Below are 27,587 nucleotides of genomic sequence, written 5' to 3'. Positions count from 1 at the left end.
TATACTGCCTTGAGGAAAATTGAACAACGTCACAAATAATTTCCACCCACATAACAAAAATGAAGGTCTGGAGTACCTGACGTGGAACACTAGCAGCCCATCTAACCTCTAAGAGATATAAATATAGCGTCTTAGTAAAAATTTATCAACATAACAAGCATTTTCTGTACCTCCATGAGGTGAAGGCGGTAACAGTTCAGGTCTATTTTATAATTATAGATATATTACTGAAGGCTTTGTCTCGCCCCTGAAGAATAAGTACGATCTTTAATGGACGCTCTTGCATCCCCCGATTAACACAATTCTTTTATAGTTTTTTTCACGTATTTCTACCCTCTTTTACACGAGTTCGCTAACAGTATAATAAATATCTAATGTGGAATCTTAACAGCCTGTCTTAACTATAAGAGATGTAAATATACTGCCTTGAGGAAAATTGAACAACGTCACAAATAATTTCCACCCACATAACAAAAATGAAGTTCTGGAGTACCTGACGTGGAACACTAGCAGCCCATCTAACCTCTAAGAGATATAAATATAGCGTCTTAGTAAAAATTTATCAACATAACAAGCATTTTCTGTACCTCCATGAGGTGAAGGCGGTAACAGTTCAGGTCTATTTTATAATTATAGATATATTACTGAAGGCTTTGTCTCGCCCCTGAAGAATAAGTACGATCTTTAATGGACGCTCTTGCATCCCCCGATTAACACAATTCTTTTATAGTTTTTTTCACGTATTTCTACCCTCTTTTACACGAGTTCGCTAACAGTATAATAAATAATTCGTTTTACATATCAATGCTCAATGTTTATTATTATAAATATCAGGCATTGGTCGTATTTTTTAATTCAAAATAATTCGAGCAGGCGAAGCCGCGGCCGGGCCACTAGCTTATAATATATAAACTGATATAGGAACCTGGGCAAGGTGCATACGGAGCTGACGCATAACGCCTCATTCGCGAGCCGCCATTGGCCTGTACTTGATTGACTGTACTTGATTGCCATCCGCAGAGAACGCTCAGAGCTCAGCAGCGTGCAGAATACCAGGGGTGAAACACCTAATGTAAGATATATTTATTTATTTTTTTATTTATATATATTTAGAAATTTGGTACTGCCATTTGATATGTACGAGTATTATATTATATGCTATAGATTGTATTTAGGAATTATATTGAATTAGTTTACTAGTGACATATTTTTTTAATTAGCTGAAATACCATAGCGAATACTAAGTTTTTTGTAAAATATTCTTACAGTATTAAAATAATAAATAGCAACTCATTATGCCATTCTGGTGGAGATGTACAGTCGCGATAGCACTCTTTGAAACGTGGCAAATCGGTTGGTTACACTTCTTTACGGCTTATTAGATATATGTATTCTTTTTCTTAAAATGGAGACAACTATGAAATGCAGTGGCAATTATTAGTTTTTACGAAAATATGTTTTTTTAATGTTATAGTGATTTAACATTTACCCTAATTCAGATATTATAGTAGTGATAAAGAAAATATATGAAATAATAATGTATGTATTTCAAAATGAGCATATTGATTTGGTTTAACGAAATACTTGAGGTTAAGTGTTGGCGGTGCGTACTCCTTGCGTTGTCATTGACTTTAAGGTCACATCTGACATAAAATTAACTCCATATTTAAAAAAAATAAAGATTTAGAGACATTGTGTTATATATTATGTATATACTAGATTGAAGAAAATTGTTAAGTTCAATTAGGATCAATTAGATATAAAGAGCATGTATGGAGGGAAACATGACTTTTTATGCTTATTCTTTTTTTTATTTAGTCCTTCTAAATGTTTACTATAAAACACAAATACCCACCTACATCTCAACATTAAGAATAAAGGTTATTAATATAAAAAAAAAAATAGATATATTTAAAAATTGTTGGCCGCTCCTGCGTTATATACTGGCCCGTGGGTAAGGCAGAAGACACTTTAGTCTGAGTTAGTTAATATAATAGCGAATACGCGCGGACCCCTTTAGTGTTATTGTAACTGACTTAAAGGTCAATCTATTTCTACGAGTATGTAGGATATGAAAATGTACAATATATAATATATAGGATTGCAGTGCTTATAACTTGATGGTAAGACATTTTGTATATCGGTACGGAATACGGGTTAGACGTAAGTGAATGATCGTAGATGAGTGTGAAAGAGTGATCGTAGATTTGATATAAAAACATGCTACGTAGGGCGCTCGCAAGTTCGGTAAAACAGAACTGGCGAGCAGCACTGTGTTATTTTATAAGAACCTTCGTAACTCAAAAACTATTCCACCCAAACCTGTCATATTTGCCTCAAATATTTGGGTCTAAATATTTGTTACCTACCTGGATACGTGCATCAAATTTCAATTTAGATCTAAACGCAAGAGAGCTCTATAGTAGAGTACAACCGCCTGCGCATGTTATACCGCCTCGAATTAACAAAATTAAATATAAACAGAGAACGCGTATAGAAATTTGGCATACTAAATGGGAAATTCACTTGAACGTTTCAAAGGTTCAAGAAAATATAGAGGACACCGAAAAAAAGGATATATGAGGAGTACCCCGTAAGCGTAAGAAAGAAAAGTTAAAGTTTCTATTATGAACCTACTCTTACCTACTCGTAAGTCCTGTACAAAAAGTAATGATATACCATCGTATATCGTATTTCGTATAGTTCTGCCACTCAACACGCAATGCCTCCAGAATGCGGCAGAAAATTGGGAACAGTGTCTTAGCACTAGGTTCCCTCTGCCTACCCTGCTGTGTGCGGGATACAGCGTGAAGCTGATATCCCGTCAAAAACATAAATGTGAAAAGCCAAGTTCAATATTATGATACATGCCGTGGTTGTTGACTTCAGCGACAAAAGAAGTGAGATGTAAATATATGCCAAGTTCAATGGTCAGTCCTGAAATTTATTGTTAACAACATAACATATTTTAAAACAACTTAAAGTGTCCTTTCTTCTTACAACTTAGGACACTATATTTATGCCTATCAAAAATATTTCATTCAACACGTATTTCATGGTTTATTAGAATTCACCCCTAAGGGTGCAAATAGGGGTGGAAAGTTTGTATGGAAAAATCTTTAAATCGCCATTTATTTTTATAAAATTTGAAACTTAGACTCCTAAAACTATTTCATTGCACACATGTTTCATGGTTTATTAGAATTCATCCAGCAGGCGAAGCTGCGCGCGTCCGCTAGTATGCTATATACGTAGAGTTGGACAAATTTTATTTGCAAATGACACTTAAATGTTAATAACGAAACATTTTTTATGCTAAAATCACAATATACTATAATTTAATTGTAAATTAACTATTTGTTTATATTTAACAGCTAAGAATTTTAATATTTAATTGTTAATTACAAATAAATTTTGTGAAACTTTGCGTATAAGTACCTACATAGGCTAAAAATAAAATGGCATAATCCACTTAATGTTATTAGATTAAAACAATATTTGATGTTTCTAGATATATGCAGTAACTGGTTCAAGTGTGCAAATAAAATAAAAAATATATCAGAATGGAAAGTCCTGGCAAAGAGCTAAAAATAAAAAAGGAAGCCGTTGTTGAAGTAGAGAGTCCATTCAGGACGAAGAGGGATAAAAATGAGTAAGTATTTGCATTTAAAATAACAATATATTATATGTGTATGGCTCCTGTGCTCTTTAAAAGTATTATCTTTAATTTACTGTTCTTCTACTTGTCCAAACAAATAAATTAGGAAAAATTGTATGATACGTTATTTTCTTAAATAATTTTTAAAATATTTATTTAGAAAAATTTTATTATATTTTAAATTAAAGCTTGATAGTTTAACGTCATTTGCCCCAATTTTAGGCAACCTTTAGGACGTCTGGCAGGAGAAAAACCCACGTAAAGGGTCTAGTACTAATAAATATATTTTTTTTTACATCATTATTAAAAACATATATAAAAACGAGCGTCTCTACTTTAACGTAGCTGGACGCGTACCTTAAGTTGGCGTTATCTCTGAAAGGTCCCCACTTTCAAGTTACTGAGTAGGCATACTTTCTTAACTACGTATTAGACTAATAGTCCTCAAAATTTCAGCTTTGCTAAAATGACATGGGTCTGGTGACCCTGGGATCTCAGTCTATCACCATCATCAGGTGACCCGGATGTTACAAAAGAAAATTTTTGCATCCACCTATATTTTACTGCTTATATTTTTATTTTTTAGGTAGTTTCTTATTTTATATTAAAGCATATTTATTGTATTATTTTCCTGAACTACATAATTATAAACAAAAAAGCTAAAATTATTTATTATTACTTTACTGGTACATCTAATTCTAACACTTACCTTAAGTAAAAGATTTCCTGACATATTTTATAATTTCTATTTCAACTTAGCCCGAACTCTCCGCTTTTATAATGTTTTATGAACGAGATTTTTTGTCAAAGCTCTATTTATATTTTGATTTATCTCAATAAGCTACAATTGTGAAGGTGTTCTCATAAATAAAAATATTAATCCCTACGTTGATTGTAGTACGGATATTCCCATACTTACATTTTCAAAATGTATAATATTATTATTGATAGCTACGTGGCAAAAATCATATTCAATTCTATATCTTAAAAATAATAAGTACCAGAAGTGTCTTAATGTGAAAGAAGTTTCTGTTACCAGGTTCCCTCTGCGTAACCTGCTTTGCTCATATACAGCGTGAAGTTAAAACAAAAAGCTATTACGAATACTCTTTATAATTATAATTTTAGTTGGTTTATTATTATTTTTTATATGTAGATAATTTTTTTCTCATAAGCTTGTTGTAAGTTCGTTGTACTCGTACATATTTATTTTAAACATTTTATCTATCTTGAGAAAATAAAACTACACAATAACTATCTGAGAATGTCTCTATACTATTGATGAAGTGATGATGCTATTGCTATAGACTATTTTTTAAAATATACATAAATGAACTTTTTTATTCTTATTATATTTAAATTCAAAGGAATTGTATTAGAAAACAAAATAAAATTATATTTAAAAAAAAAATAAACCCCGACTGCATAAAACTAAACAGAAAATAAAGTCTGTGGCGTAAGACCGTCGTGGCGCAGCGGCCCAAGGGTGTGACTGTAACGCCAAGGTTCAAGCTGTGAATTCAATCCCCATTCGAGGGAGTGAAATATTTATTCACGTTTATATTTTCATATCTTCGCGCGGCGTTGAGTTTTGCCATTCAACACGCAATGCTTCAAGAATTCGGCAGAAAGTGGGGAACGGAGTTTCTTATCTCTAGGTTCCTCTGCCTACACTGCTGTGTGCGGGATAAACGTGAAGCTGATTTGATTTTTTTCCAATTGTTTATTACGATTAACAGTCGGGGTCGGGGTTTACATACATACATACAAGATACGCGAAAAACACAACCCTTTCCTTAGCAGTCGGGAAAAATTAAAAAGAAAACACTAGTCGTATCCACTGTAACATGACTGACAGCTTTTCATTTATTATATTAGGCCAGTTTTACAAAGCGAGATAATCTGTTATCGACTGAGATTGTAGCCGCTATCAACGTTGCTTCCACAATTAATATAAATTAGTAAAAATATCACAGCAATTATTATTTTTATTTATTGTTTTGGAAAATTAAAATTGTGAGTGATTGAGGATTAATTGTATAAGCCGCCATTCAAATGTTTATGGTTGTTGTTTTCTGGTACTATATTTTAATTTTAAAAAATCTTATATAGTTGTAATTATCTATTATAATAAAAATATATATTTATATAAAATTTATAATTTACGTTTATATATGAAATAAAAATATTATTAGAGCATAATTAACACATTACGTTTATAAATACTTACCTGATTAGAGGCAAGTCGCGCAGGGTCACAAACATGTGGTTGTAAACACGACAGTTTGTGGGTTCGATCCCCACGAGTATTTCAACAATATCAAGGGAATCAAAGTTACTTACGTTTAACACAGAATTAAGACATTTGGCAACTAGCATATACAGGTAGAACTAGTTCAGGTTTTGCCCTCCTTTTAAGGCCAAATAGTAGACTTAAAGGGGTGCAAAATTTGGTATTAAAGATGCTAGTTCAATTGAGATATCAAATGAAAGAGCTCTGGCTAAGCTAAGCTTGAATTTCAGAAAAACCTAGAGACCTACAGTTTTTGTCAGGAACCCTCGATAGGCGAGCCCGACTCGCGCTTCTCCGGTTTTTTGTTACTTTTGAGAGAGATAACCTGCCTCGCTCTTTGCATTGACGTAAAAGAGAATAAATTATTCAATAAATTTTAACATTTCCCCGAGTAAATTATTATAGTAATATGCAATATCATTATAAAATATAAATAAAATTAAAATGTCTGTTTGTGATAAAATTGAAATGACTGTCTTTATAAAGTCTATATAATATATATTATGATATACCTAAAACACGACAAATTTTCTGTCTCTGTTTTCTCGGGCTTAAAAACTTTGTTTTCTCGGGCTTATTTACGGAATACAACCGATTTTGAATAAAAATAACGCTACTTCGGTAGAGGATTATGAAGCAACATAATATTACTCTTGCCACGAAAAAGCCCGCGGGATCGAGATTTACGCGGTAAAAAATATGTTTACTGCAACGAGTACCAACTGAGTAAATAATATTAAATAAATAAATTTTATTCAAATAAATATGTAGATATAAGAGACCACTCGAATACAATGTCGCTATTGTATTATTAAAAACTGTATGTAATGCTTAATAATAAATAAGAAAACTAATCAAAACAATTATAACGCCCTTGATAATCGTCTCATATATCGAGATATGCGGCCGCATTTCAAGTGAAGTTCTGGTTGCCAGGTAGTAAGTAATATTATATTACGCTGACCGTTGTTTTGTCAATTCTCAAAACTTTACAAATGTAAATATGGTTTCGTTTATCAGCTTCATGCTGTATCCCGCACTCAGCAGAGTAGGCAGAGGGAACCTATTTTATAGGTATTCAATGACCCCTCTAGATGCTTAGATTAATTTTAATACTTAAATATATATTTTGTTAATTGATTGACGGAAATCAAAAAACGTCCACCATCCATCGCCATTGGCGTCTTAAAAAAAAAAGAAAAAGAAAAAAAGCGCCTGAAATATTAAGATGTCAATTACACATTTAATCCACAAGGGTAAGTGTAAAATTAAATGTTAGTTTATAGTTATTATAAAGTAATACATTATGCAAGTATTCTTCGTCATTTTAGTTGTACCAGCTTATGCTTAAAACGCTTTTGATAATCGTCCAAATACATATGCTTAATTGCAAATTAAGAAAAACGCCATTAAAATCTGATTGTAAAATAAATTAATCAATTTAAATAAGATAGGGACAGTTTCCTTATAAAAACCACCTGCTTTTAAGAATATAATTTAAAATACAATAAATAACTATAAGCTATATATAAAGAAGAAAATATTAGTAAGGGAGTACTAGTAAAATACATTTTACATGTAGTGTAGTTAGTTGGTGTTACGACGTTTATAACTTTCATTTCTAAATTCACTTTTGAAATCTTAACTTGATAAAATATATAAAAAGATAAGAAAATAAAAAATAAAAATAATATCTTTAATAAAGTACCTAATGTCTTATTATATTAGGTACTAAAGAAAGTAGCTACTGTACGGTACTGTACCGTATATATAACTATGTTGCGATTAAATATATTTGTTTTTATTTCAGAAACTTAAAGCCAGAAAGAACACCGTCTGGCGTAAGTGGATTTTTTCGTCAGGTAATTATTATATTATATATACATATATGATTAAATATTATTCATAGTCCAACTTCACGCATGTTCACGATAAGGCTCCTACAGAGGACACAATAATATATTATATTGTTTATTGTGACGTAATTGTCTGACATAAAATATTTTTCTAGTTCCCTCCCAAAACTGATACATTTATATGAAATATTATGAAGGTGATAACAATATGTTATTTTAATAATTTATAATTGTGACAACTCTCGATAAGATATTTCGCGAAATTGCATTTTTTTGATAATACTTATTGATAAAGCTATGACGTCATGTCTTGTCATTAGTTATATTTAAAATTGTACAATTATATATTAAAAATAAATAAAAAATATAGTACATGAAACAAATAACAAATACTAATAAATCAATAGAAATTCTTGATACTTGACGCAAATATAAAGAAGTATAACAACAAAAAAATACATTTGGGCGTCACAAAAATATATTATTTTAATTAATTGGTCATAAATTGTATATATTTTAGAAATCGTTAGATGTCACGGCCATCAATTCCCGCCATTGTCGTCGTACGCAGGCTTGTTAACGTTACCAATTCATATTTAAATTAACGTTAATTACCGGTAATTCCATAAAGATACCTAAGTATCGTTACAATTTAGTATCGATACTTGGTAACTTAACGGAATAATAACTTTATAATAAGGTTAATTTTGCGTTAAATCTTAATGTAAAATTTAGTGTTACTTTGTAGCGATAAAAGTAGCGGTATAAATCATCCTTTTATTTTATTACCTTTATGCGATGTTGCCGTTGTATACAAGTCGCCGATCGACGTAGCGTCTCCCTCCAGAATTCGCCAGAAAATGGGGAACGGAGTGTCTTAACACTAGGTTCCCTCTGCCTACCCTGTTGTGTGCGGGATACAGCGTGAAGTTAAAAGAAATAGAAACAAAGAAAGTTTCACGAATTATTTTTTATAATGATAATAATTTTATTAAATTTAGCCATTTAAGTTTTAAAAAATTAACTGCTTGCTGCTTCTGCTATTCACAAAAACAATCAAAACTAGTTTATAACGATATTATTTTAACGTTACCTAGCGATACCATAGATCTGTGCTTAACGATAAAATGATGTAAATATAAAGTTAATATGGTAACACTATTTATCAAGTATCGATACCCGGCGTAACGATACCAACAAATTACCAACTTTTTAACGTTATTTCAAGCCGTGGTCGTACGTACGTGCCGCATGCTCTTTGAACAACACGGCCGGTAACATCGAAAATTTATTCACACGCAAAATGGCGACCAGTGCAAATACTTCTTGTCCGTGGCCCAATAGTCAGGAAAACTATGATCTACAAGACGTCATCGGTATGTAGTTATATTTTTAAATTAGTCTCGCTTTTAATGTAATAATAATTCAAAACAAACTCTCCGCTTTGTTTGGTCTTATTATCTCTTAGGCGATCTGTCATATTGTATAAATGATTGGCAGTTTGCTTCTCAATCAATTATGTTCAAGTAATTAATGAACATGAGAAAATTCTAACACATACATGCATTTTTACAGGTAATGTATTAATAGAATTTCTATTAAAAACTATGCGGTTGATGTAATACGCAATGATATTGACGGAATCCGCCCATTTGCGGGTAAATGTAAACAATTCATTACGTATTTTACAAGTAGCGAACAAAACGTGTTTCGTTGATTATAACATTCTATATCTGCAACTCTATTATAGAATTGAAATGTTGGAAGCAAAATAATAATTCAAACACTATTCATGATGTGTATATTTCTTTATAAAAACATGACAAAATAAGTAGATGTTCACGAATGTTGATAATTTTCCGTTGTTTTAATATTTTACGTGTTTTAGTTTATTGCTAACTTAAAATATAATGATATATATAATATTCCCACCACAAGTAAGTATCTTCGATTACTTATTGAGAAGTTAACTTGTTTCTTTGTTTGTTTTCAACTTATCAGTCATCTTGTCAAAAACTATGTGAATAATGCTGTTTTTATAAAAAAAATTTTATTTATATATAGTCATAATAAAGTTATATGCTTATTGAAGATGAAGATTATTATTTATTTATATCAAATTTAAAGACATTTATAATTTAACATTTTTACTAGGTGTTGGTGCCACAGCTGTTGTATATTCAGCATACTGTAAACCACGACATGAAAAATGTGCCATTAAGAGAATTAACTTAGAAAAATGGAATACATCCATGGATGAGCTTCTCAAAGAAATTCAAGTAAGTCAAATATTCTTACTACAAATAGATAGATATGATAAAATAGATGTGATAAAATTATTTATACAAATACAAAAAATATTTTTTCTTCCTTCTTCGTAAGAAAGAGGTAATTTATGTTCAGTGTGAAAATTAATTATACATTGTTTAATTGACATGGAATTGAAATGTGTAGTGAATGAAAAGATAACATCTTTAACTTAAAACAGTAATAATAATTAAATTTATAATATTATACTTTAAATCATATACAAATGTATATATACTTTAAAATTTCTATTTTAGGCAATGTCTAGCTGCAATCACCTCAATGTTGTAACATACTACACCAGTTTCGTTGTGAATGATGAGTTATGGCTGGTGTTGAAGTTATTAGAAGGTAATTATTATTTTTTAGCAGCACTACACAACTATGAGCAGGGTAGGGGACCTATTGCTGAGACACTCCACTTTTTCTTGTTACTAAAGCAAGAGAAAGAAAATATTTAATTCCCTCCAGTGGGAATTAAACTCACAACTGTTGTGTTGATAGTCTCATGATGTTCAAATAGAAAGTAAATAAACATATTATAAATACATTTATATATTTATTGATCACATGCATAGTAGAACAGGCAGAGTGGACAACTAGGTCCACATATCTAGATAATAATGATTTATATTGATTGATTAACATATTGGTTGTGGTCCCTGCTATGGTAATGCAGAATGGTGTTAAATTTTGCTACTAAAAAGTTGGAAGCTTAGTCAATAAGCCGAGAATGGTATGTCTTGGTACTTGGTTCTTTTTGCCTACCATGTTATGCAGGATAAATCCTGAAAATAGAAGAAGTAATAACATTTATTTTATATGGACAAATATATATGATTTTAATATGTATGTTAAAATGGAGTCATTGAACAGAGCTCAGTGATTCCGCTTAAATTGATAAGGTCAAAACATGTCATTGTGTTTCAATCAATTTTATCAAGAGTCCGATCTAGTTTGATTTGTGTTCACTCAAAGACGGTTAAGCAAATTGTATGGTGTGCTGCAATGGAAAGTATTAAGTAACAGATGTGTGTATAAATAATACATTTTAAGTAGTTTATTGATATTATATCATTTTTATAAAAGATAGGAAAAAATGTTTTCTTTTTTAAAAATTATAAAAATAAGTCATTAGTTATAATACAATATTGGGATTGTCTGATGGTGTGTGATTGTAAACTCAATGGTGCTGGGTTGCATTTTCTCTCAAATTAAAGATAAAGCGCAGTGCTGACATCTGCCAATAAACATACTATGTCTTGAATTCAGGCAGGAAGTGAAGACATATATAGTGCTATTTGCAATATTAAGAGTGAAAATAAAAAATATATATATATCCTTTCAGGTGGAAGTCTCCTAGATGTAATAAAACACAAAATGCGTATGTCGAACTGCAAGCATGGAGTTTTTGATGAAGCCACCATCGCCACTGTTCTTAAGGAAGTATTGAAAGGACTGGAGTATTTCCATAGCAATGGACAAATACACAGGTATTTATTGATTTTTTAAATATTTTTTTTTATATTCTGAAAATTTGGAAACAGGTATTCCTTAAAATTCACATTTTAAATGAGTTTTGGCTTTGAATTTTAGCTTTTGCTAGTCCACATAATCATATAAGTTAATGTTAATATTCAATCATTACCTATAATATTATTTAGTAAGGCTTTTCTATATTATAGCTGTAGGATAACATACAAATATCCTAGTTTCTATTTTTTAACTAATGATAAAATTTCTTGTAACTCATTCTTAGTTTGCAACGTCAAATCGTGCAAATAAAAAACACTAAAAGATCATGTTACTTTAGCATTGTCATAAAAATTATAAAAGTACAATATTTTTAAAGTATCACTGATATAATAGATTTTCAAAATGTACTACATTAAATTGTTTATTAATTTATGTTCTCCTTGCTTGCTCCTTGAGATATGGTATGAGGGAAGATTGAATTGGATTATTTTGACTTTCACACACCTAGCCAAATGTATAAAGGAAAAGTGAAGTAAAAAGCAAATCCAAGTACAATATACAGTATTATGATGTTTGCACCAAAGCATTTGTCTGTAAACACGGCGGTTGTGGGCTTAATTTCCTCTCGTGGGGAATTAATTATTTTCATTTCCTTGCTCTGATGACAAGACAAGTGGCTTGTGTCCAGAAACTCAACACTCAATATTAGGAAAATTGGGGGATGCGTCGTTCCCTATTCACCTAGTATATTATATCTGTATATTAGGCTCCCTGAAATCAATTACAAGTTTTACTAGTATAATATAATATAAGAATGTACATATACATATATAATAAGTACACAGTGTATTAAAACGATGGTTGTCAACTAACACAAGCCAGCAAAGTTGCGAAATACTAATATATATATATATATATAAAATATATATATGGAAATATTTTTTGCTCAATTCATTCAATAGTACAATATGTTCATTAATATTCATGTGCCTTTTTTTATAAAAAGACAATGCGAAAATGTTATTCCATTAGCGTCGTTACGTGAACAACTCGTATGTACTTTTTGTTGGCGAATTGTAATTATTTTATTCATTTGTCAGTCAACTAAGTTTAATATTGAGTATTTTATTACTTAGGTGTATAATAAATATTGTAGCATAGATTGTGGATTTAAAATTGAAGTATATATTATGTTATTTATATATTATTATATTGTAAAAAGAAATTTTAGATCTACAAACGGGATTTTGAGAAATTTTGTTCCCTTGCTAAAGTTTGCTAAAAATTGTGATGAAGGTTGCTTGACGCTAGATTCCATTTACATACCCCGCTAATAACGAAAGATGTTTAAAAAACATTAAATCGATAATATCAAATTAATTGATTGATATTCTAACATTTTCAAGATTATTGAGAATAAAAGAGTGACACACGCGTGATAAAGACGTGATATTATGTGGATGTTTTTCTGCTTGTGAGACCGTTGCATTGCAATAGGACTTTAAAGCATATGGTCGTGGGTTCGAGTCCCACCCACAGAAAATATTATTAATTTTGTTTTCATTTCCATGTTCGACAAAGCGCAGCGTTGGGTTCCGTTTTTAAAGGTGCAATGTCTCGATGTCATGACTCGAGGCGTCTGCTTGCTCTGTGGAATAGCGTGAAGCTAACAAATACTACGTTTACTACTACAATTTTAATTAAAATTTATTGTGTTATTGAATTTTGAGGCCGTCGACTGACTGTAAAAATGATGGATGTGGATTTGATTCCCACTCGAGGAATGAAGTATTTACACTTTCTCGCTCTGCTGAAAGAAATGAACCCCTGCTATGTAAATTTTATTGTATTCTGAATCTTGACAATGATATTTCTCATAAGTAAATTCTTATCGAATTTAGCTTTTTTTATTAGTACTGTACTATACTAATATTTTTATCTTATTTTTATTATATCTAATTTCCTTATCACATATTTAAATATATTTATTACATTATTATTTTAAAATTTTGCTTACGACACGTGTCTTCCTAGTACAAACGGAGTCACCGTAAAACAATATTACTTACTATATGCTATGCTATATGCTTACTATATGCGTAGTGGTGGGGGGGGGGGCAAATGGGTGCCAAATGGTCCGTAAAACTATTTAAACATACATATGTTTAAATAGTTTTACGGACCCAGTCATACTTACTCTGCGTAATTGTAATCTTCGGCATAACTCAAGATATATGGCGGTTATACTGAGACGGCTGTAAAATAATACGAAAAATAGCTTATATGTCACATATCACGTATAATCTCCATGTTTATTTGGATTTATAGTAATATTTTTTTTACGTAGTGTCTTTGAGGCGTGCTTGTTGTTTGTTTTTATTTTATTTTAGTTATGTATTTTTTGCATTAGGCTTGTCGTGGTGCAGAGTGTGACTGTTGTGGTTTCGATTCCCACTCGAGGTAATGAATTAATATTTTCGTTTCCACACTCTGGTGTCGAGGCTCGTGGCATTGGCCGCCACTCAACAGGCAATGCTTACACAATTCGACGGAAAGTTGGGACCGGAAATATCTTAATGGGAACGGAGTATTTTAACACTAGTTACCCAGATACACTCTGTCTATCCTGCTATGCGCTGCATACAGCGTAAAGCTGACATAAAATATTTATTATTTAGTATGAGTCTAATAAATACTCATAAATATTTTTTTATTATCTATTATTTGATTGGCCTTGCAGAAGCGATTTCATTGCATATTTTCAGCGATTCATTACATATTTTGTTAACATATTGCTAAAATTGCAAATTGAATTTCAAACGATGCAACAATGTTTAGTATAGTAATAAATTAATTTCTTTATGTTTTAGTTTATTCGTGGATTCAGTAGCGACGTTGTATATATCAAATTTAGTCTGATATGTTTTGCTATAATTTTAATGTTTGATATAATATTATTGATTATATAATATGTCATTGTGAATGTTTTTATTGCTATTGTAATAGTTTATTTCGTTTTATAGTATTTCTTGCGCCACTCAAATTCGGCGGAAAGTGAAAGGAACTGAAGTGTCTTAATGGGAACAGAGTTTCCTAATTAGGTTCTCGGGTTCCCTTTGCCTACCTGCTAAGTGTGGGATACAGCGTAAAGCTAATTAAAGTCGTATTTCTTCCTTTGTTTGATATATCTCCTTGTTACTACTTTCTTTATAGAAGGCTTATTAAATCCAACTGTTGTTTGCTTGCGAAATACATTTATATTGTCATTACAAACAAATGTTCTTCAATTAAATTAAATAAGAAATCAGTCTACATGCCGTTGTGGCGCAACGGTATAGCCTGGGACTGTAAACACGACGGCTGTGGGTTCGATTCCCACTCGTTGTATGAATTATTTTCATTTTCATGCTTTAGTTAAAGGAGAAATCACGACGTTGAGTGTCGCCACTCGAAAATCCAATGTGTTGATAATTGGGGGTCAATGGAGAACGGAGTGTCTTAACACTAGGTTCAATCTACCTACCTTCCTATAGATATATAGATTCCTGAGATACAGCGTGGAGCTGTAAAACAATAATATAATCTTTAAGTTAAGCTGGGCTGCCGTTTGCTTGCCACCGACAATCTTAGTATACCACTCGTAGCTCTTTTCGATAAAACAAAATAAGGAACGAATCTTCTAATACCTTAAATGATATATTCTCTCAAATATTTTTCAGAGACATAAAAGCCGGTAACATACTGCTGGGCGATGACGGTACGGTCCAGATAGCTGATTTTGGCGTTTCATCCTGGCTGGCCACAGGCCGGGATCTGTCCAGACAGAAAGTTAGGCATACGTTTGTTGGTACACCATGTTGGATGGCCCCAGAGGTTATGGAACAGGTAACATCGTGAAGTAAACCCTTTAGCTTGAATAGAATTGCTTTATTACTATAATAAAGAGCTAGAATGATAAAAAAATTATATTTAATTATCTCACACTGGCAAGATGACAATTCAGTGGCGTTCAGATCCGCCACTCAACCAAGTCTAATTACGCCCCAAGGTCGTCCTGGCGCAGTGGCGTAGCATGTAAACTCTCACTGTAAACTCGACGATTCTAGGGTCGATTCCCACTCAGTGTAATTAATTCTTTTAATTTCTTCGATCTGTTGTCAACATCATGGAGTGACTTTGTGACACTAGGTTTTCCTCCTCCTAACCAGTTATAAGAAAAATGTAATGTGAAGATAAAAAAATGTTCATTTATATCTGATATGATTATGATATAAAGTATTATTTATTCCCAGGATCATGGCTATGCCTTCAAAGCGGATATCTGGTCGTTCGGCATCACGGCCATAGAAATGGCGACCGGCACGGCGCCCTACCACAAATACCCACCAATGAAGGTGCTTATGTTGACACTGCAGAATGATCCGCCTAACTTGGATACAGGTATTATTGTAATTAATATATAAATATTATTGTCATTTTTAAATAGAAATTAGTTATTGTTATATCTTTAGATGTACCAGAAAAAAGCAACATCTTTATACAGGTGGAAGTATCAGCACCACTTTAAATTAAACCACAGTTTAACTACACTATAAAAGCCTTAATAATAATAATAAGCATTTATTGCTGAAAATTAAATTTACATTACTCTAAATCTAAAGTGGTTTCTCTTTTCATTGTTGTTGTTTCTTGTTTCATTATCGAGGAAATGTAATGAAGATAATCTTTATCTTTTATAGCCTATAATTTGGACGTATACTTTTTGAGAAACTGTAAAATTAAAATAATTCAACGCTCTGTTCACGGCCGTATAAGCCTAGACTTATGTCATGCGAGGGGCGCCCCCCGCCCGCCGCCGCCGATGACCTCTTATCATACAGCCACATAGTGTTTATGATTGAATGTATTAATCTCTTCACTCTTGGCAATTGCAACATAATAAAAGTATTATATGTGTTATGCGGGCGAAGCCGCGAGTGGGCCGCTAGTTTACAAATAATTTCTAAATAATAATTTATTTCGTATTGAATTGAAGGTTCCCGTGTAACATTATAAGACTCGTTTCTATTTAATTTTTATACGATTTTGTCTCAAAATAATTAAACAAATGTAAATAATAATAATAATCTTAAATAAAAATAAAAAAAGTAAGTTAGAGAAGTATTTTAATTAATGGCGCTACTACTAGAACTATTAGAATGATTTTTAACTATCTGTGTTTTTAATTATCTGTGACTGTAATGTGTAAACAAACCATAACTTCGCGGCGCAGCTGTTTTGTTGTTTACTTTATTTTAACATCTTTAGATTTTAAATAATTATTAAGTGTTTTAAATTATTTACATGTCATTTAATATAAATTTTACCATTAATCAAATTTCTAAAATCGTGACGAATATGGCATGTGATTACTGAATATTTCTCTTAAATGTGAAACTATTATTCTGACGCACAATAGTGAGTGTACCATCAAAAATACAATCAAAAATAAAATTTTAAGACTAGAAATAAACAAATGTTAAGTTTTTAATATTACTTATGATAAAAATATTAGTGGTAGTAAAAGAAAAATTCGACGATGATGGGTAGATTCCCACTCGAGGCATTGAAATATTTAATATTTATATTACCTCACTCTTGTAATGAGGAAGAGACGGGCATTATGTACCATCACTTAATAAGCAATGCCTCCAGAATCCGTAGAAAAGTAGAGAACGAAGGTGCCTTAATGGAAATGGCGTGTTTTAACGATAGGTTCCTCCTTCTTCTATGTGTAAGATATAGCGTGAAGCTAATATAAAATTATCTAAAAACACATATACAGGGTGGAACAGGCAGCGCTTCTTTTACTGAAACTGCATATAGGGTAAAATATTTCAAACCCAGAGCTAAAAAAATTAATCAAGATACCTCAACAGGTTTGACGTAGGATTTTTTTTTCATTTCGCGATTTTTATCCATACCTGTATTACGTGTGACGCACACATAAGTGTACGACGTTGCCGATTTGACAGGTAAGTGTGTGCGTGCCTATGCTATACTTTACAAATGTCGTTTTATTTTAAAACGATAATTTTATTATTTATTTTGTTTGAAAAAATAACTTTTTCATTTCTGGGAATTATTTTTTTTCTGAATTATATTAGGCTTTTATAGAGTAGTTAAAACTGTGGTTTCATTTAAAGTGGTGCTGACAATTCCACCCTGTATATCATGTATCATGGCAAAGTATACAAGTTTAATATGATTATTTTACTTTTTAAAGGTGCTGATGAAAAAGAACAATACAAAATATATGGGAAAACATTTCGAAAAATGATAATAGATTGCCTACAAAAGGATCCAGCCAAAAGGCCAACCGCAACTGAGCTCTTGAAGCATCCATTTTTCAAAAAGGCTAAAGATAAAAAATACTTAACTCAAACTCTAGTCGCCACTGGGCCTAGTATGGAAACTAGGGTACATAAGGTTAGTAAATACTTTTTACGTATTTTTTTTATTTCACGGATGCTTAAACGAAGGTGCGAAGACGGCGAAAACACAATGCAGTATTGGTACTGACACTATTCTATGGTAGTGAAATGTATGAATTACAGAAGAAAACTGAAAGCTTAACATAGATTTACATAGATCATCTGTTATCTCTGTTGGACTTACTAATATTGTAATAATTAATTTTTTCAAGCTGTTTGAAAATTACTACTCCATTAACAGTTAGAAAGCCTTAGTATGATGCAGCTTTATATTATGGTGGTCGTTCTATAGTTAGCTGCAGACACTGACGACAGACTGCCCATATTAAATTAAAAAATATCTTAACATTGGCTATTTTATACCTAGGCAAACAATGCCCAAAGTTGAGATACCCTAACTTTTCCTACATATAACACTATTTGAACACAAAACCTTTAATTCTGAACATTGTATGCTTACCTCCAGGCAAGTAAACGTCAACCAGGCGCCTCCGGTCGCCTGCACCGCAGCGTGACGGGCAAGTGGGTGTGGAGTGAGGAGGAGGAGAATGAAGGGGAGCCCAACTCCGACGAGGAGGACTCCCCAGCCCCCGACAAGAAACCCATGAACGAGCTGCAGAGAGCCGAGTCGAGTGGCAGTGATAATGATGAGGTGGGTTTGTCTTTCTAATCGCTCACATGTATGCAATATTTCCGATATCTATTTAGTTTTGTTATGACGTAATAATTATATATGAGTATATACGCACGCTACGATTAATGGAAAATCAAAAGAAAGAATTACGGCGATATCTCAAGATCGCTCTCAAGATTCAGATCACACATTTTGTCATTTGAAGGGAGAAATCACTTCCTTAAGGCATGTTCAAAATTACATGCAAATCCATTGTTTTATTAACAAGGAAATTGACTATTTATTTTATTAAATGATATTAATAATTATTAAATCACTCATTACAGGAATTAATATTTATTTTAAAAATTTTAGTTTCGTACTCTCTGAATGTAAATTATACCTAATACTTTTACAAAGCTTTTTAAGTTTAAAAAATTAGAGCTTTCATTATAAATAATATTCCTTATAAAATAGGATTCAACGGTAAAAGAGAGTCGTCAACCAGCACCTGTGGTCCAAGCCCCGCAGGAACCGGCAGTCATCAACTTAGTACTAAGGCTAAGGTGAATATATATTTTAATTATTTTTTTTAATTCGGCGGAAAGTAAGGAGCGGAGTTACTTAACACTAGGTTATCTCTGCCTACTTTGCTATATGTGGGGTACATTGTGCAGTTTTATTTATTTGTTTATTTGTATTTTACACTTATCATTGGTATGCAAAAGCATATTTCAAAAAAAGTCCCACTGAATTTCTTGCGCCAGTTCTTCTCAGGTGTAAGGTATTATTTAATACTGAAGTGAGGCTAAATTATTTTAAATTTAAAAATAATATGCTTGTAACTTTTTATTTTGAATAAAATTGAAATTTGAAAATTTCTATGAGAAAGTTTCAAATATATTGCATTTAGTAGTAGTCTCAAGGTGAATCGTTTACTCCTAAAAAGTTAACTTTATGAACTCTATTAAAATAGTAAAATTTAATTCTCATATGAAATTGTTAGTGGTATTCTCGTATCGGCTACTATAAAACATATAAAACGTTTATCCTAACCTAATATTAACCTAACGAAAATTCCCGGCACTTACAACAGAAAATACCTAATCTATACTAATTTTATAAATCGAAAGAGCTTGTTTGGTTGAACACACTAATCATTAGGAACAAGTCGTTGGTGATATGGCAAAAATATGTTCATACTAAACCGTAAGTGATATACTCGTAGCTTTGTATTGCGAAAATTACAAAGAGAGACACGTTTTGATTATACTACGTTATAGCGCTAAAGTCTAAAAATATTTACAGTCTTTCCATTGTTACTCGGCTTCTATTAGTCGCTGCCTACCTCAAAGAATCTAAGAACTCCTCCTTTATAAGTAGTTCCTGAGATTAGCATGTTCAACCACAACAAACTAACAATTAGTAATCATATAAAAATAATCCTTGCAGAAACAAACGCAATGAGCTAAACGACATCCGTTTCGAGTTCATTACTGGCAAGGACACGCCCGAGGGCATCGCCTCAGAGCTGGTGGGCGCCAGTCTGGTGGACCCACAGGACTCGGTGCAGATCTCGACAAACCTGGCGGTGTTACTCGCGGCGCAGAGCATGCCGCAGAGATTGAAAACTATTACATTCTATTTGGTAAGCGCTTTTTTGTTATTCTTGTAATGTGAATTTTGTGATGCTTTTTGTCTTTAGGAAAGATTTTAATAGTATGTGAAAGTGTGATAGCCTACAAGTTTTATTAGTTACGATGAAAGTAAGCATATTCGTTTCCAACAATGGTATTGAATCCTGAATGATTGTGTGCTACTATCACAAAACTGCACATAGAAGAGTGGATTTTATTTTATAAATTAGTAATTTAATATATATAAATAGTAAGGTCAAATTCTTGAAACATTTTTTTAAGCATAGCGTTGTATCTGAAGGTGGTTCACACTGTAGTGTCAGGCACGGTTCATTCTCGGTCCGTTCTCAGTCTGTTAAAACATACTTATACAGGGTGAGTCATATTGAACTTTCCGATTTCAATAAGGTGTGTATTAAAAACAAAGCGACATGCAGTAAAAATTATTTTATTGTTTGAAAGCACATAACATGCAGTTTTAATTTAGTTGGTTTTAAAAATGATATCCTGTAAATGTCTACCTCCATTGACCACACACTGCTGAAGCCTTTCCCGGAAGTTGTCCATTACTCGTCGAGTCATATTCAGCGGAATAGCATTGATTTCTTCCGTGATTGCAGCCTTCAGTTCATCGATGGTTCGGGGACGATGCGTGTACACCTTTTCCTTCAGGTAACCCCAGAGAAAGAAATCGCAGGGGGTTAAATCAGGTGATCTCGGCGGCCACCCAACGTCACCTCGCAAAGAAATGAGATGACCGGGAAACATTTGTCGCAGGATTTCCATTGAACGCCTGGATGTATGGGCTGTAGCACCATCTTGTTGGAACCAGATGTTATCGTTGTCATGATTCTGCGTTAATTCCTCCAATTTCGGTTTCAGAAAAGTTTCAAGCATGTCGCAATACCGAGCAGAGGTAACTGTGACGACTTGACCATCTTCTTCAAAAAAATAGGGACCCCACACACCAAACTCTGCAATAGCGCACCACACTGTCACTCGAGGGCTGTGAAGTGGTCGTTCGTGTAGGTTTCGTGGGTTATTCTCAGCCCAGTATCGAAAATTCTGTTTGTTGACAGTTCCGGCGAGGTGAAAATGTGCCTCATCACTGAAGATCAAAACAGCAGTGCGGGGGGATCTGCTGAATGTCGCGGCATAAATTTGTTCGTGTGTCTAAGTCTCTAACTGTTAATTCTTGCACTACCTGAATCTTGTATGGGTGAAATTTAAGGTCTCTATGCAGTATTCTGCGGACACTACTGAAAGATAATCCTAGTGAAGCGGCATGTTTCCGAACAGAACGCCGAGGGGATTGTTGAATTGAAGCCCGCACTCTATCCACGTTTTCCGCTGACGTTGACGTCCTAATTCGGCCTTGTGGTCTTGTTTTTAATGCTGATGATGTTGCTCTAAAATTTGATACCCAATTTCTGATTGTTGGTCCAGTGGGAATGGGATCACGTCGACCAATAGCAAAATGTAAACGGAACGCACGCTGTGTTGTGATCACGGAGCCGCCATTTTTAATAAACTCTTCAACTACGAACGCACGATGTTGTCCCGACCAAGCCATTGCTCACACTAAAACTGCATGTCATGGCGCGTCTAATGACACCATCCCCACCCTTCTACTCCTTCCCTTCTTCGTGCAACGTCCTTCCAAAACCGGAAAGTTCAATATGACTCACCCTGTATAAGAAATATTCTTATATTCGTGATTGGACCAGAGGTGGTGAACTTGACCGGAATGACAGTATGAATTCTCTCATACAAGAATATTTTACCAGACTGGAATCGGATCGAGAATGAATGGAGACTCCCACCATAGTGTGGTTCCGGCCTAATACAGCAAGCTTCACAGAGGAAACCTAGTGTTAAGACAAATGGATTGGAAAGGAAATGGATTTGTTCCTCCTAATCGCGATTGAACATACAACCGTCGCGTTTACTTCGAAAAATAGTACAAAAAAATAAATACTATTATAACATGTCTTATAACATTTTTCAATAGATAATTTCTTTTTTTTCAGAACTCGGTTGAACTCAACGAGACAATCGACGATAAAACTCTAAAAGGCTTCGCCCAGATTTCCATAGTAGACTTAGGTTAAAGTAATCTCATATGAAATGTATGTAACTTATGCTTGTGTTTTGTTTATAAATGGTGCTAGCATATAAATACCTGTAACTTGTATAATTTAGTTGTTATTTTTTTTTATTCAGGACATAATTGATATGGAAATTGTTTATTGGATGCTAGAAAATGTCGTTATGATGAATAATAATTGTCGTTAAGATGGAATTTTAATTTGTATAAAAATAAATTGCTTAGAAAGTATATTATTCAAATTCAACTTTTAGGAAATTTACTATAAAAAAGACTTAAATACATACATATTCTAAAACTATGAAACATGTCAATCATTTTTATCGTGAGTTTGTTTCAATAGTAGATTGTCTTGCAGTAACGTCAACACTGCCCTCGTCTGTTCGTAATGTTCACGTATAAGCTCTTCACCTTTTTGGTTCATATTTTTTATGAAATATTCTTCGGGTTCTTCATATCTTTTATCCAAATCAGCTAACTTCCCGTCCATAATTTTTATTTTCTCTTAGTTGTTTCTGCGATCAGTACTATTTATTTAAGCAGAAGTATTGGGAGATAAGACGTTTAAAGTGTGCAATCCAGCGATTGCATCCTGTGCGCCAAAGTGACTGTCATGGAGTTATTGACAGAATGTCCTTTCTTTTAAGTCGCTTCCTGTAAGATCTTGTAGTTAACCCAGAAGCAAGTTTATTGGAACGCTCTTCCAGCTTCTCCCGGTATCTGATGATGTTCTTGTGAATTTCCTCCTTGACAGTAGAGATTCCAAAGTGTTCATGAATTTCACTATTGGTGATAAACCATGGTGTATTAGAAATATTACGTAGGATAATGTTTTGAATCCTCTGTAGGATATTGATATTAGAGATGCTCGAGCTACCCCAGAGTTGTATCCCATATGTCCAAATAGGTCTGAGAATGATCTTATAGATGAGTGATTTATTATTAGTGGACAATTTGCAGTTTCGGCCCAGCAGCCAATGTAAGCCTTTGTAACGGATGTTGAGTTCTCCCCTTTTTTTCTTTACGTGGTATTGCCAAGTTAGCCGACGATCCAGATGTATCCCCAAATATTGGACAATCTTTATGAGGCAGTACAATGTTCTCAAGTGACACAGATGGACAATTGCCTCTCCTTAGGGTGAAAGTTACTTGTGTAGACTTATGCGCACTGGCCTTTATCCTCCATTTCTGGAACCATGCAGATACAAGGTCAAGGCCTGCTTGGAGTTGTAATGATGCTGTGTCAGGATTTTCGTGTCTTGCAAGTATGGCTGTATCATCAGCAAATGTTGCAGTAGTGCATTCATTCATAACAGGTAAGTTAGCTGTGTAGATTGTATAGAGGATGGGACTCAGTACAGAGCCCTGTGGAACTCCAGCCCTGATATCATACAGCTTGGAGATGGTGTCATCCTTTTTCACTTGGAACAATCTTTCTGTCAGGTACGATTTTAGTAGCATGTAGTAGTTGTGGAGCAGACAATTTTTAATTCCATAATTTTGACTATATCAGCTATAGTCTCCCGGTACAGGCGGCGGTGGCCCGCAGTCAGCTCGTTCCCATGTTTGTGGGCGTCGAAGAACATGCTCACGAAATTTTTTGCTGTAGCGTGATTTTCGACGAGCGTAGTGTCCAATTTCTCCTTCATCTGTTCTAAGTAATCCTTCAGTGACTGATCCATACTTTCCGCGGGATTTTCACGATCGCTTCGGTTAAGCCCCTCTTGTATATTAGAACAGCTTACAGGAGCTTCCCTGGCAATATTTTCAAAATTATTTCTCTTATCACCTTTTTAAGTTGGCTGCCGGTTCATGTTTATTTCCTCGCTAGTTATGCTTACAAGCTGCATTGTCCTGCTTTTGCGTATTTCCATAGTTCCATAATTTCCGCTACAGAAATTTCCATACAATTGTGTTTCTTGTATTGATTTTAATTTTGCATTCGGTGTATACTATCGCTGGCCGTTAGTCGCCGAACCAAAGATAATTTAATTTAATAATGATAAGATCATTTTATTTAAGTTTAATTAATTTTAAATGCCACAGAACATAAATAATATAGAAGTAGCATTTACAATTTGTTTTTATAAAACATTTTTTAGAATACCACGATAATTTCTTGTAAAACGTTTATTTTTATAATGAATTAATAGCATAAATTAACACAAGTGTATAATAATTTCAACGTAGCTCGTTGAGAACTTACGGCATAGTGTCTGAACGCTTGGACGAATCAGAGTCACGAAATCGAATTCTATTGCGTTGAATTTTTTTTTATATTCAGCAGTAGATTCGGTCTTTGCCACTTCTATTTTACTTCTATTCTGTGGTAAATTGTATGAAGTGACCATTTTTTTAATTTTTAAGAACGTACTTATAAATGTTTATACTTCTAGTCGTACATTCGATAAGAATGCATGTTAATATGTTTTTGCTTTTTGGCTATGTTTAAATTTTTTTTTATATAATTGCTGTGTATAAATATAAATGCTGTGAAAATTCTTGTGTTGGATCTAAAATATAAGTATGTATTTATTTTATTTAACTATTACAATATAATATAGATAAAAAATTGTATCGTGGACGGTTTGCAATTCCCGCTACATCAAATTCTTACACGTTTTCTAAATAAGTATTTCCCCAATGGAATAAATCTTTAAAATTGTTAAAAATAATACAGCCAAATTTAGTCTTTTTTTTATGTTAATTATAAATAAATATAATTACCAAGTTTTACCATCGAAATATTTAACATCACAATTATATTGAAAGAAATTTAAACGTATTTTTTGTATACAGTTATTTTTCAGCATATATTGTAAATACGTTCTTAAATTTGATGGCTTCTTGTTATAATATGATTCTAAGTTTATTATTGTAATTTGTAAGTATTGTATATAGGATGGATACATTTTTTTTATTATCAAACACATTAATAATTGTAATAAAATTATTAATTATTAGTTTTTTAGAGGTCTTGCGACAGCAACTGAATCTAACCAGCCGGTTGCGAGTTCGATTCCCATTGCCTTCCGAACCGGTGGTTGCTTCTTGTTTATATGTTCATATTGTAATAGTCAATTTGAATAAAGAATATTTTGAATTTGAATGCGTTAGAAAACAAAAGATGCGCGCGAAAAGCGCGCAATGTCTCGAAGTTTGGACTGTGTGTGGTGAACGAAGTGTCTCAACTCTAGGTTTAACATGTTTAGGTTCCCTCTGCGGGATATAACATGAATATAAAAAAAGTATATATTATTAAGACATTGTATCCATTCTATAGCTTAAAACTTAAATATCGTGTGATCTGTATTTTTGTGTTATTTTGGTGCTTTAATAGAACAATGAGTGTAATTCTATGTAATTAATAGCTATTCAGTAGGAAATTAACTATTAAGGGACTCGTTTTGACTATACGATATTATAGCACTATAATATTCTATAATATCGCTATTTTGACTGATAAACTGTATAAATAATAAAGTCCCTGTGTGCCCTCTGATTATAATACGTCTATAGAGGAGGGATGTTGCGGTTGTAACATTTCGGATCTGGATACAGTAGCATCCGTTATGGTTGTGGAGCTCCGTAACGTGCCTGCTCTATCGTTTATAACTTTTATTATCTATGTATATTTATATATAAATTTATTATTTATTATAAGTATTGTTGTAAAAAATAATGGCAAAAGCAAAAAAGGTTCCCGGCATTAGTAATCTCATAGGTGCATTTAATTTTAATATTTCTCAAATATAGATAAATATAATGAAATTAAATATATTAAGTATATCATTCTTATGTATGTATGTGCCTTTGTAATTTCCGCATTATGCCTTACTATCTTTATATGTATTTATGTAGATTTATATATACTCTGCATTCCGTGAAGTGCCATAGACATTTTGTCTTTTGCCCAACTAATTCTTTTATTGAATAATAAAATATATATATATGTATAAATGTCATTTTAGAAAAATCAATTCATACGTGGCCTACCCATCTGTATTAAATAAGAATTAAAATAAGTGTTCTTTAATTTTTGACTATTCTTTTTACGAGGAATCAATTAAAGATTTTTGTTAGTGATAATTAATAAAACGAATTTGCTCTTATATGGGCTTTTCCCTCATCGAAATACACGCTTTATAGAATAAACATACATATTTAAAAAGTTATTATTATGTTTCATTTTAAAATACATTAGAAATTTTCACAGACAAGGTTTAAACATATCACATCAAATTTAGTATATCCGGTTGTAATAGTATAGAAATAATGGTAAGGCATCTATAGTTTGATGATTCAATAAAATAACTAATATTAGTAAACAATACAATATTTTCCTTTAACAGGTGATAAATTTAATAAATAAAATTACACTTATTTCTTAAATTTTTTCTATAAACAAAAAAATGCATTGCATGTTTATTGGATGTCTTAATTAGCTTGCCGGTATCGATCAAATTGTATGTATTATATTTATATGTATTTTATAATTCTTTACATCGAAATATACATAGTTAGGGCAGAAGATTTATATATTTTTCGTGATTTATTCTATATTTAATATAAAATAAATAAGTATGATGGAATAGTATCATAGTAATAAAATTTGGTCAAAATTAACATTGCATAAACACAATAATGACTAAACAGTTATTTTTAAAATATTACATTGAAATGTTGACGTAATGTTTATTTTGACTAAATGATCTTTAACCAGCAATACTACCAACTATTATTATTCTAAACATTATAGTTTTTTTGATGTTGAATGTGTAAATTCCCCTCGGGCTTTCCATATTATTGTATTATAGTTTTGTACAAGTAGAACAGAAGAATAAATATGTTGTAAATATGTTTATTATATAAATATGTTCAAATAGCGAGGGTAAACTCCCATATTACAAGTTTAGAGACAAGGTAAACAAGAACATATAATTTCACCAAAAATAAGATAAATCCAAAACTTATGGTTTATGACTGTCAATTCTTTTTTATTTTTTGAAATATACGCGAACTACTATTTTATGTTATTGTAACCTATACTCAAGACTCTTGCTAGGGAAAAGATATTTATTTTAATTTATTATGACCTCGTCTTTGATTTTTTCCTTTATATGTATGTAATAACAAATGAATTAAATATATATACATCGATTATTAA

General features: G+C 32.3%; 2 protein-coding genes across 2 annotated transcripts in view; one reads left to right on the top strand and one right to left on the bottom strand.

Moving 5' to 3' along the window:
* Positions 1-4,431, bottom strand: part of LOC146527279 (uncharacterized) — a 17,376-nt gene extending 12,945 nt beyond the window's left edge. The window contains exon 1 of the mRNA XM_085205814.1: positions 4,368-4,431. Coding sequence (XP_085061940.1) covers positions 4,368-4,391 — 24 coding nt within the window. The 5' untranslated portion in view covers positions 4,392-4,431. The remainder of the gene's footprint in view (positions 1-4,367) is intronic.
* On the top strand, positions 1,985-27,587 carry LOC146527278 (serine/threonine-protein kinase OSR1-like). The gene is made up of 14 exons (XM_085205813.1): positions 1,985-2,123; positions 3,512-3,652; positions 7,762-7,813; positions 9,036-9,183; positions 9,962-10,086; positions 10,372-10,465; positions 11,463-11,607; positions 15,310-15,475; positions 15,883-16,030; positions 17,856-18,058; positions 18,530-18,715; positions 19,154-19,242; positions 20,129-20,324; positions 22,344-27,587. The coding sequence occupies exons 2-14, from the start codon at positions 3,564-3,566 to the stop codon at positions 22,422-22,424; spliced, it is 1,722 nt and encodes a 573-aa protein (XP_085061939.1). The 5' UTR covers positions 1,985-2,123; positions 3,512-3,563; the 3' UTR covers positions 22,425-27,587.

This window comes from Heliconius melpomene, chromosome 21 (assembly GCF_056956725.1).
Source record: "Heliconius melpomene rosina isolate 202511_hmr_F chromosome 21, ASM5695672v1, whole genome shotgun sequence".
Classification (NCBI taxonomy): Eukaryota; Metazoa; Arthropoda; class Insecta; order Lepidoptera; family Nymphalidae; genus Heliconius; species Heliconius melpomene.
Note: the sequence above shows the minus strand (reverse complement) of the source record. Positions and strands in the feature narration are given on the sequence as shown.

What these genes read in the sequence shown, in the direction of transcription:
- LOC146527278 (XM_085205813.1), top strand. Translation starts at nt 3,564, where the DNA reads ATGGAAAGTCCTGGCAAAGAGCTAAAAATAAAAAAGGAAGCCGTTGTT. An exon ending in ACGAAGAGGGATAAAAATGA is followed by an intron (nt 3,653 to 7,761) that starts GTAAGTATTTGC and finishes TTTTTATTTCAG; the next exon opens with AAACTTAAAGCCAGAAAGAA. An exon ending in TAAGTGGATTTTTTCGTCAG is followed by an intron (nt 7,814 to 9,035) that starts GTAATTATTATA and finishes CGTTATTTCAAG; the next exon opens with CCGTGGTCGTACGTACGTGC.